The sequence below is a fragment of the Anas platyrhynchos genome, chromosome 7 (genome assembly GCF_047663525.1).
Source record: "Anas platyrhynchos isolate ZD024472 breed Pekin duck chromosome 7, IASCAAS_PekinDuck_T2T, whole genome shotgun sequence".
NCBI classification, from domain to species: domain Eukaryota; kingdom Metazoa; phylum Chordata; class Aves; order Anseriformes; family Anatidae; genus Anas; species Anas platyrhynchos.
The window spans coordinates 25,547,480-25,559,402 of NC_092593.1; the positions used below are offsets into that span (position 1 = coordinate 25,547,480).

The 11,923-nt window shown below is 39.4% G+C and overlaps 1 protein-coding gene across 1 annotated transcript in view; it reads left to right on the top strand.

Moving 5' to 3' along the window:
- The window catches only part of ITPRID2 (ITPR interacting domain containing 2), a 41,819-nt gene extending 30,694 nt beyond the window's left edge, over window positions 1-11,125 (top strand). Inside the window, exons 15-19 of the mRNA XM_027461105.3 lie at window positions 650-800; window positions 1,921-1,986; window positions 2,712-3,122; window positions 9,318-9,442; window positions 9,857-11,125. Of these exons, the coding sequence (XP_027316906.3) occupies window positions 650-800; window positions 1,921-1,986; window positions 2,712-3,122; window positions 9,318-9,428 (739 nt within the window). The 3' untranslated portion in view covers window positions 9,429-9,442; window positions 9,857-11,125. The remainder of the gene's footprint in view (window positions 1-649; window positions 801-1,920; window positions 1,987-2,711; window positions 3,123-9,317; window positions 9,443-9,856) is intronic.
- The last annotated feature ends 798 nt before the right edge of the window (window positions 11,126-11,923 follow it).

Genomic DNA, 11,923 nt, shown 5'->3' on the forward strand with positions numbered 1-11,923 from the left:
GAAAGTGATTTTACAACTGTGGATTTTAAAGACTTTATCATAGGATATTGGAGAGGAAAAATCTTAAAGATTTTCAGTTTAGATTTCCCCCATCCCTTTCTGTATAAATGTAAATAAAAAATAAAAATAGCATTCAGATGCTACAATTCCAACTCACAGTAGCCAGTCAACAAGTCACAGATGGCATTCATTATTCTGGCTCTGTGTGTTTGCTCACCATGGGTTGCAGGAACCGCTGATGTGAAACAATTTTTGAAATTGCTGGTTTATTTACTTTATTTCAATTAACTCTTCACTAACTCACTTTAAAAGTAAATATGTTTTAAATCAGTTGGCCTACTTTGACAGTGGTGTCTAGGCCAAAATGCAGTTGCTACTATAAAGCTAAAAACTGTGATACTCCCTGTTTAGTTTTCAGCATGGAGTGATATATTTTCTCCAAGCTCCCTTTCCATAAGTGTAGCAAGACCTTAGTTCCTTTTCAGACTTTCAGGTGATTTTTAGTGAAAGAGGAGTTTCCTGTGTTCCACCTTGAAATCCCTTGCATGGAGTCCTTTGCTCGTGGGATTGTCATGCCCAATTCCTCCTTTGCGATGTGCAGCTGAGTGCAGTGAACGCCACTGTTCTTTTTGTAATGGATTTTGTATAGATATGAAGCTGATCAGCTGCAGAGCTTAAGAAAGTCTGTCCGCATGGAGCTGCAGGAGTTAGAGATGCAGTTAGAGGAACGTCTACTTGCTTTAGAAGACCAGTTGAGAAGTCTGCACATGTCTTCCCCTTACAGACCTCAAACACATGTAGTAAGTATTACTTTTTCAACATCATTATATGTTTTCTCAGTGTAATGTGCATTGGTTTAATGTTAATAAACCATTACTGTTAAAACTTTTATAAAGGGATGACATCTGGGGAATCTAATGACAATGTGTCTATTATCAGGGGTCATTTTATTGTTTTGTGTCTGCATCTTAGGGAAAAGATGTAGAATTAGAGGGTCTTTCTTGCTATTAATGCGTGTCAGGACATATTTTGGGGGATTTCAGTGCTTTCTTCTTTTTCTTCTTCATGACCATGGGAATTTTGAGTTCTGCTAGGTAGTACTCATGTCTGAAATCCTTGTGGGGTGATGATGATCTTTCTGGAATTTCTCTGCACTGATTTCCTTCCTTGTGAAAGGAGGGTATAGAGACAAGGCACTGTGTTTCTCTCCCAAGAATCAGCATATGGTTCCCTCCAGCTCTCCATAGAAGAAAAAAGAGGAAAATCCAGTAGTCATCTTCAGGTTACTTTTTTCCACTTCTTTTTGTAGCTCCTTCAGATGATCATGTTGACTCCCTGCCAAACACAGGGAGAGGCTCTGCTTGCACAGACACTCTCCCAGAAACTCAAGAGCAGTGGGGGAAAGGACACTGGTGTCTGTTTATTGGTGGTGTGGCTATATCCTTTCTCTTCTTTTTTGCTCAGCAGAAGACTGTTCCTCTATTTCGTGCTGCAACTCTGTCATCAGCCAAACAAAAGAAGCAGAGACAGAAAGTATTATATGTTCTTCCTGGGTTTCATTCCTCTTTCTTAGCCAATCCTCTTCTACAGAAGAAGCACTGGCCACATCTTCCGCTTTAGTATTTTGTCATGGGAAAAAAATTGAAACCCAAGAACAGGAAAATATGATATTACTGTGATCCCAAGCCAAGCTTGCATTCTTTGAAACATATAAATATCTTTTCTTTTTTGTAAATCCTTTTATAGAAGAGGGCTAGCTTTAAAAATGACTGAAATAAACTTTCTCCAACCAGCTTTGCTTCCTGGTTCCAAGTTTCTGCTTTTACCGAAAGTTGTCTGAGACACTATGTGTTTATAATGTTAGATTCTGGCAGCTCTAAAAAAAAATCCTCAATGCATTAACTTACGTTAATTTTTCAGGGTATGTATGGTAGCAGAAGTGCTGACAATCTATCATGCCCTTCTCCACTGAATGTCATTGAACCAGTAAGTAGCATGCTGTATGTTTTGCTAAGAAAAATGAATAAATAAATAACAGGAAGGAATTTATTAAAAAAAAAAATAAAAGATCGCAGGAGATTCATTTGTCACACAGTCCTGGAAATAGTTTACTCACTTCAGTAGTTCTGTTGAAAATAGTTGCATTTTCCCTTAAGCAAAGTTAACCATAGGTGTAAGCAGCTGTAAAGTCTTGTTTATTTTTAAGAGGAATATGCAGAAGTGAGATGTTGTTGCATTTATTGACTAATGATGGTGAGTTTTCCAGGGAAAATTATTTCTTATTTTTCTATGAAGATTATGCTAGGAGTCCAGGGTAAGCTCCTGAACTACTGAAGTGGTAGGAGTTCAAAGACTGCAGGGAAAAAAAAAAAAAAAAAAAAAACTTGAATTGTTTTAGCAAAGAAAAATAAAATCAAGCCTTTACGTGTGCCTCTGTCAATTGCTCTGGCAGGGTGCATCTGTATTGCAAAAGTCAGTGGTTTGGGGAACTGCCACAGTTCTTATTTTTGTTGGCTTTCAAAAGAGCCCATTCCTTTTTATGGTCCCCTTTGTTGCAGTCATAAAGGCAAAGCATATATTTATTTTATAGCCGTATTTGTTACATGGAGGGAATGAGTAAGTGATTGAATAAATAACAAGAAAGCATGGCTGTGTCTGTATTTGACTTTTTTATAAGCTTATTCAGGTCTGTTTCTTTTCTGAATCTTTAGGTCTCGGAACTTATGCGAGAGCAGTCATTTCTGAAGTCTGAACTGGGTTTGGGACTGGGAGATCTTGGACTGGAAACTCTACCAGCAGAGGGTACAGAGTCCGTATTCTCCCATGGAAACTCTGATTCCTCCTCAGTGTGCTCCACTGCAAGTAGAAAAGCTGGTGCTGGATCTTCTGAGCAAACGGGAAAGTCTAAGAGTCAGAGCAAGAAGTTGTACCGAGCCTCTGTTGCCTTAACACCAGCACCCCCAGTGAGAGCAGGCACTGGACAACAGGTGGAAAGCTCTGAGGAGCTTGCAGACTCCAAGCTGGAGGTGGATCAGAAACTTGAAAAAGTCCCTCGAATGCCTTCGGTTGATGAAATCCACAAAAGCGTGGAGCAGGAAGAACTGCAGCAAGTTATACGAGAGGTGAGGAGAGAGAGGTTGAGATCTAAGATGTTCAAACAGTTTTTTCTGAAAATTAAAGCCAAATTACATGTAACTCTTTGCCACCAGGTTTTTTATTCCCTCTCAAGCCAAGTCTCCTTACTATTACTGTCCTATTTCTAAAGACTCACAGTGTGTCATGAGATGTCCAAGCCATGTTTTTTTCTCAAGCAAAGCAGTAGATGTTTTTCAGTGATAGTGGTTAGCACACAAATTAGTAGCTAGTTGCTACTATAAGTCTAAGTGAGAAAGAATTTACCATCTCTACTTCTTGGTTATGCATCAGTATTTCAGATTCCCAAGTGAAAATTTCTCTGTCATGTTTGCTTGCTAAAATGCCAGTTTGGATTTCGTTTGATTGATGAAACACTGTGTCTAAAACAACTTGTAGTAAATGTTAAAATGTTAAAAATACTTGCCCGGTCCCTCTACCCCAAACCACTAACAACTTGAGGAGTGTAAGTAAAGCAAGCTGAAGTCAGATGAGAAATTATTTCAGACATCAAGACTGAGGTTGGACCAATGCTGTTGGACTAGTTTCACTGGCAGTCAATGAAACTGAAGGGTGCTTGGGTATCCTGTGGTCCAGGTTAAAAAACAGCACTAAAATTACATGCTTGCTTTGTCAGTGACCTGACAAAAAGCTTTATGGCAAGTAGTATAAATGGGAAAAAGAAACTTTTTTTTCAAAAGCAGTGCCTACGAGAAAGTGGTGCTCTTCCTGCTCTGAGTACAGAAATGGGAATTGAGAATTTGTGGGTTTTATTCCCCCTCTTTCACTGGAGAGGGACCACTTAGCCTTTAGCTAGGGGTCATTGAATCCTTACCCTTTAGCACATCCTTTGAAGCTTTAGTATGGTGCTGCCATAATCCACTGTAAAGGCCAACAGAGGTGCCATGCTCAAGAATATGCAACAGGCCAGGTTGTAATGCTGAGGTACCACCCAGGTCTGTTTGGTTTCAGGCAGTGAATAACTGGAACCAGCTTTGTCTTTAAAACAGATGAGAGGCAGGCTTCTCCTGTTATAAAACAGGAGCTGTGATTCCAGAGGGATCTTTTGCCACTCCTTCAGCCCCTTTCTTCCAGTGCAGAAACAGGCAGAATGTACTGGACTATAAAGTATCCTTTTACTCATTGTGTGACCACAAGACTGCTGTGTCTGTCTCTGCAAGTGGAGATGTTCTCTTGGCTGACTCACTGTGGGCTTTGCTATGTGTAGGCACTTAACACTTGCACAGTGAGATCTGTGAAGCAGAAGAGCATTACTAAGGAATGTTCTGATTGAAGATAATAGCTGGAAGTACATGAAGATATTTACTTTGCTTAGCTTTGGGTAACTCCATATATAACCAGAGCTGAGACTGCCAAAAATGATACTTAGCCACAAGCATTAACAGTCAGAAAACTGCTGGTGTTAAAGTAGGATACAGTTTTGCAGTGAGGTGAGGTGGATGCCAGCTTTCAATAAGTGCCCTCGTGGTACTGAGTAATACCTTGCCCCATCGGTAGCCCCATTAGAGTCAGTGGGTTGAGTTACAGACAGAGGCATTATCTTGTGGAAGGAAGGGTACTGCAGTCAGCTCATGGTGATATACTACTGGACCCACAACCTCGTCATTACTGTGCTTAGCATTTGGAACTGAACACCCTCTGGCCATCATTGATACTTACAGTGGAGCCTGTGACGCTACAGTTTTAAACTTCTACTTTGAATGTAAATGAATGAACATGGCAGGGTGGCAAGCATTTATGTTCCAAATGTCTTCCTGCCACCCTGCCTCCCTCCTGCTGCTATCTTCTATGTGCTGGAGTTGAAGAAGTCTTGGGAAAGGCCTTGTTTTAGGAGATGTCATAAAATACTCCTAAAGTTCCCAATTTCTCTCTTCCTGGTCCATTTGCTTTCTTTTTATCCATTTTTAAAAAGATTCCTTGCCTAGCGTTCAGAGCACATGTACTTATCATGCCTTGCCCTTTACTGCTGATTCTGAGCTGAAGCCAAAATATTTCTTTTGTGTTGTGTCCAACAGTTCTATAGAAACCTGCATTTCACAGGTCATGGTGGGATGCTGCTAAAGGAGAAAAAGAGAGGAAGGAGAGAGCTGTAATTCAAATGTATTGTAAGAAAAACAGAGACGATAATGGGAGCTGGAGTCAGAGTACAGAGTTATTTCAGTCAGTATTTTCTCTGAGGTTATCCTATGTGAAGGTTCCTTTTTAACTTTATTAATTGATAACAAAAAAATAAAATGTGTACTCTGCATAGAGATTGTTCTTCGGGTTGTGTGGCACTAGGGACTTAGTAATGCTAAAAGCATCTGTGCTGAACTGAGAGACTAGTATTCAGATAAGAGTAGTCAGCAAATAGCTGAGCTTGACTCACTTTGTAAATGTTTGAGCACACAGAGAGATTGTCCGTCAGTTTGGCTGCATTGACAGCCTGTTTTGGATCATCTCTGATTCAGAACATGAGAAGTTTTGCATTGGTTCATAGCACATGGTAGTTTTTGCAGAGCAAGAATGTACTATTAAATATTGGTCAGGAAAATCTCTTGTATTTCGTTAGAGCTAAAACATAGCACAAATTGAAATGTGTCTTCCTTAAGTAGCCCTATTGTTAGCGAAGGAATTCTGTTCTTGTTGTCAAAAGAAAGAAGTCTATTAGTATGCATTCTTGATATATGCACTCACAAATGTTAAACCATTGCTTATTCCTCCCATTCTCTGTAGCTGCCTGACCTTGTGTTGGGGAAAGAGAAGTCAGGCAGTGTTACAGAATTTGCCTGGGTGGGTTGCAACGTATGTGAGCTTTGACCTGCAACTATGTGCTGGCATTAAAAAAAAAACAACCCCTTGGTGTTAACTTTTAGCATTAATGGACTAACTCCCACAGAAAAGCATTTAACAATGCGAAATGTTAAATGTCAAACAGTGGCCTCCTTGTTTTGTTGAAAATACAGCCTGATCTCCTCTGGAGTATCACATGAGGTACTTACTACTTGACATGTAGGTCACAGTGTGACTAGGAGTGTAACCAGGCCATCTCACTCTGCTCTTCTGCAGTTCAGAAGATGGGATAATATGAAAAGCTTTCTGTTTAAGAGTAATGTGTTTTTTTTTTGTTGTTTTTTGTTTGTGTGTTTGCTTTTGCTAACAGTCCTCCATCATAAATGACATTTTAAAGCTGTCCTTTAAAAAAAATGTACAATTTTCCAGTCAACAGGTTTGAGGATATTGTGATAGATTTTTAAAGATAGACAGATGGTTGGATAGAGAATCTTCACTCTTCCATTTCCATTTAAAGCCATGTTAGCTCAGCATTGACCAAAATTTTAATGTCTATTGGTCGTCTTTCCCTTGGGCAGGCCGTTTAGTTCCTCATTTTACAAGCATGCAAACTCATCAGTGCTGCCATGAAGAAGTGGCACAAGAAGAAAACTGACTAGAAGATAATTCTTTTAATTCTAGAAAACATACCTCAGATGAAGAATGAGAGGACAGTGAAAAGCCTTATGCCTGTTTTCCATCAACAGCTGCAGAAGGCCTACCTCCAGAATTGCCACTAAGACACATTTCACTGTCAAGGAGTTCATTATATAGCAGCAACATAAGATTGTGGTAATGGCAATTCTTTCATAGTGAGAAAGATTACTGGTTTACTGTAGTGAAACTATCTGTGAATGTGGAACTGTGTTATTAATGCAATATTAAATATTAGCGTTGTATTAATGTAATATAAATATCATAACTTATCTCCTCTTGTGGAGTGGGTTCTCTCCTCTTTCAAATGTTCAATTTTTCATTCAGCTGCTAAAAATATGGGTGGAGCACACACTGACTGCCTTCTGTCCTTCCTACAGAGGAAGCCTGGGCACAGTGCTGTGCCCTGTGCAGAGTAAATGGAAGGTGCACCTTGCCCTAAATTGCTTGTGATGAAAAAGACAAATATTGGCAAATGTCATGACAGGCACACGGGACTGAGTCAGTGCAGGAATCGATACCATGCTCACCATGCTGGAATGACCTTGATGGGTCTCAAAAGGAGTGAGGAAGCAGCGGCAGTGAAAAGCGGCAGCAGAGGGTGGCCTTGTTGTGTTCTGAGCAGAAAGGTGAGAGGCAGAAGGCTCAAGTGAATTACCAAGGTCAAGTGAGAAGCTGTTGGAAGAGCTGAGAACAGAGCAGGAGCTGCTTTCCTCCCAGTCTCTGCCTCATCACAAGACTGTCATAGTAGACCATGTACTTGCTAATTTGGGAAGCTTTTATTAGCTTACTTTGGAAAGTGATGTTTATTTTTGTCTATCCTGAGAGGAGGGCACAGAGTGCCTGCTTTTTAGTGTCCTCGGAGACCCAGCTCTTGTGATGCTGAGAATAACACTGGAAAGAGGTGAGCAGAGCTCTGCTACAGCAGGGACCTGCTGGATAGCCAGGCTGCTGTGTGGCGTGGGTTCTCACAAAACTCGTGCTTCCTGCTGCATCTGTCAAGTCTGCATGGTGTCTTTCCATCTGCCAGAGTTTCTAAATCCAGGAGGCACTTACTGAATTGACATTGGTCCTAAAGCTTTGTACATATGCATGCATGCATCAGCATAGATATTCACAGGATTTTTGGCAGTCAGTAAAATGGGTCCTGTTGAGCACTGGCTTTTCTTTTGTCCATTAAACAGCAAGCAATGCAGCTGAAAACCTGTTTCCGAGTAATATTGTAGTCTGTGAATTTCTGCTTGATGCAAAGTAGTAATGAAACAAGGAACTTTGCCACTAATGGTTTAGGGATTGAATTGCTTGCCAATGAGGACAAGGGATAAATAACCCGTTGCGAATTCTGCTGCCACCCTTCTGACGTTGTTGCTTAATCCTTTTGACGCACCAGGAAAAGGGGAGACTTACAAGAATAATTGCAAGATGTTCACAGGGATGAAAAGAGGGCTATTCAAACATGGCAAGGCCTTTAGGAAGGCTAAATCTGAGTAAATACTAATCCCGTGGTATTGGTGGGGCATCAGAACACGAACAGATTTTTTATTGGCAAAACCAGGGTAAGAAATAAGGGCTTTTTTTCTGGCATTTAGTTCATTACAGTTACTCGGGCACTTGAAAGCTGTTTCTGAAGTGATGCTGAAAGGTATTTTGTAAGGAAATGAAAACGACACTGCCTAGCTGGTCTAATCAGTGTTAACATAACTGACCATGGTTGCCATGCTCTGTTTCTCACCTGCCTACATTCTTCCACCGTCATTGTCCTCACCTGTCCCTATAACCACATCTCACTTGTTACTGGTTCCTGAAGACTGTCCAAAAATGAATCAGTGCCCAAGATTTCTTTTACTTGTGAACAGCCCATATTATTTTTCTGTATTGTGTCTAGGTTTCTCCTTTCCAGCACAATATGCTATTATAGAACTGGTTTTTACCTTATTTCCTCTTTCTTTTCTTTTACTGTAGCTACCAATGCTCTGTCCCTTCTTCGTCCTGGCCTCACTCACAGTTAGGTGCCTACTAGGTATAGTTCCTGTTTTTAACTATAAACTATATTTTCTGTAATTAAACTTAATGGGTAAGTGTTTTGTCACAATAGTGTGAAAAACAGTCTTTGCTGGCACAGACAATATCCCATTGGTCAACAGATGATGTGAGGAACTGTTGAAGTTCTCTGTTTGTCTTTGCTGCTGAGAGTATGATTAGGATTATCTTCCTCTTGATTTATATGAAGAGAGCGGCTCATCTTCATAGACTTAGACTTTTCCTACTGCATAATGCATCTGTGAGGTAGATAGATACTGCCCTCCTTTTCAAAATATAACTAATGTTAAAAAAAGGTGCATGTGGTGTACTTTTGGTGTGTATATCCTGAAATGCTATTTTCAGAACTTTGCATATTTGAAATATATTTTTTCTTACCATAAAACCAGCAATCCTGAGTAGAAAATGCAGATATACTTACCATCTGGAAAAATAAAACTACTTTACTTTGCATTTATATGATTTGTAAGAACTTTAAAATTACTTACAGTTATTTTTTCCAATGGAAACCCTCTTATATTTATCTATTTGAAAGTTGATTTTTTTGGTGTTTTATGCTTTCATATGTTGATAATGTCAAACATGTCTGCAATATCACTTAGTTTTAGTCATTGGTTGTATAACTTACTGAGCTTAAAAATTCCTCTAATCCCTTTCAGATCAAGGAATCTATTGTTGGTGAAATAAGGCGAGAAATAGTAAGTGGATTGTTAGCAGCCGTATCACCCCAAAGCAGATCTGCAACTGCAAAACAAGATGCACAGCCATGAAATGGGTACTACAGGTAATCTTTGTCAATCTGCCAGAACCATTTAGTAGCTCGCTGAAGATATTTTTTTATCATGTGAAATATCATTGTTAACTTAAATCTTGCTTGTTTCCCCCCTGAAATACAAGTGATCAGAACTGAGGTTCATTAAACACAAAGGTTATTGATATCCTGGACAGCTTTGGAAAATCAGCGGTTTTATAGTTTGGCCCATCCTACTGTCAGTTTTCATGTAGTGGTCCTTGATTTTTTTATTTGTTTCTTTTAATGTCCTCCATGGTGGCTTCACATACGAATGCATAATGCATGAAGATTTCCTTAGTATGCCTGCATTAGACACAAATGTTATCAAAATACATGCTTAAACACAGAAAGCAGACTTCCAGAAATCTAATTTAGCTATTTTTCTTGCTTTCTCTTTTCTGCAAGGTTGAATGTAGTCCGAAATGCTGTGGAATTCTGCTTTGGGTGGCATACACTGGCAAGTGTCAAGTTGTTTTTGCTTCAGGAGACGTTAAAGCTGCTGAGATAGGCTACTGTATTCGACGCTTGGTTCTATGATGTGTGCCTTTCCTTGAGTTCCTATCTAAAGACTTAGACACTTTAACTAGTTTATTACTTTCCGTAAAGCATCAACAAAACTGTGGCTCTCTGAGAGGTTTTGTATTTATTTGTATGTCCTTGTTGTAAATTTTTGTGTAGCTAATTTCTTTTAGTGATGCATCATGAAACTTGAAAATTTGCAAACTTAACCAATTTATAAATAACACGCTCATGTTCAGCCTTTTTTTTTTTAAAAAAAAAAAAAGAAAAAGAAAAAGAAAAAAGAAAAAACAAACAAACAAACAAAAAAAACACTGACCTCTATGAGGTATTTATTGTGCAATAACTGATCCACTTTGAGAGCTTGAAACAACCAATAATTGTTTCCACTGCTGTTACTTAGTGCCACTTCAAAAGAAGGAAAATATCCTGTTGAAAAAAATTGCTGTTAATTCTTGGGGCGGTTACTATTAGCAGAGTGGTTGAATGACATGAGGTTACTTAAAACTACTTAAAGTTCTGACACTGAAAGCCTTATCTTTGTGTAGAAGACAACTTTTAACTAATTTTATTTGCTTCCTTACTGTTTGTTTGCCCATCCCTATGTAGAAAAGTGCCTTATTTTAAGCACTGTTTTTGTCTTTGTGTTGACTGCTCTCAGTCATTCCAAGAACAGGTCTCTTCTGATTTATATTAACAAAATGCAATAAAAGTACTGATATTCTGAAAGCAATTAGGATGTGCAACTTGGAATGGATGAATGACCTTGCTTGTATTATGGGGAAAATGGAAAAAAAAAAATCTTTTCCTTCCCTATCCTTCACTGATTCTATTTTCAGTTAGATTAGTGAACATGCATTTGTTCCAGTGGAGAAAATTGGAAGTCATTGGAGGTTTTATGTGGTCAAATAGACACTTAGTGGATATGTAATATCCCATTTTGCTGTGCTTGGAATCTCTTTACTCCTTTGCCATTTCCAGCAACTAAAACTCTTTACTGTGTCAAGGTCTTTAATCAGAAATAGTTTCAAATGTAACAATATTAGAAGAAAAAGTTTCTAAGATTTTTAATTGTGTTAGGAAGACACACAAGGGCTGATTTCTTTAAAAAAAAAAGTGTATATTAAACCAATAAAATATTTATTTTGCCTATAATCTGTGTCAGTGTTTTTTTACACTTCCCTGTGCATGTTTTACTCTTAAGCAAAATAAGTTATGTAGATTTGGGCCCATAGTGCACAGAATGGAGAATGGCAAGAAAGCTTGGGACTTGGGTTTCAAAAAGCTTTCAGATGTTCAGTGTATCCAATACACTTTGGAAATGTGAGATATTATTTTGAGAGAAATGTTGGCACTTAAAAGCAAACTCTTAAGGTTGTTGGCTCCTCTTGCAGCTCTCAAGAATTTGGTTGGGCTCAACCTCTCCTCAGAATTTGTCCCTGTGAGTAGAGCCAGAGCTTTCTTGAAAACCTCATCTTGCATGCTTAGAAGCTGAAATATAAACTCCAACATCACTTGTGCGTGGAAATTTGTATGAGGTTGCAAGCTGCAGTAGGTTTCTCCTTTCCTTTGCAGCTTGTGTGAGTACGTAGTTCCACTGCAAAATGTCACCCAGAGAACACACAGCCAGACCCGAGTGCTACAACCTCCGGTTGTGAATGCGCAAAGCCAAAGCTTACCCAAATAACTGGAGCAGCAGATGCTCCCCTTGTCCCCCAGCCAGATTAATTAGCACACCCTGTCGTTAATGTAAATCCTGTGCCCGTGTGCTACCCAAAGTGGTGTTCCAAGAAAGGTGACAACTATGGCTCTGATGGAGTGATGGAGGAAAACACCCCGGGAGCTGGCGGACATCAAACAGGGGCTGCCAGCAGCGTCCTCCACGGGTGCGGCAGCCTGGCCACACTCTGCCTTGGCGAGAAAAGTCACTTGTATACGAGGTCCCAGAGTATC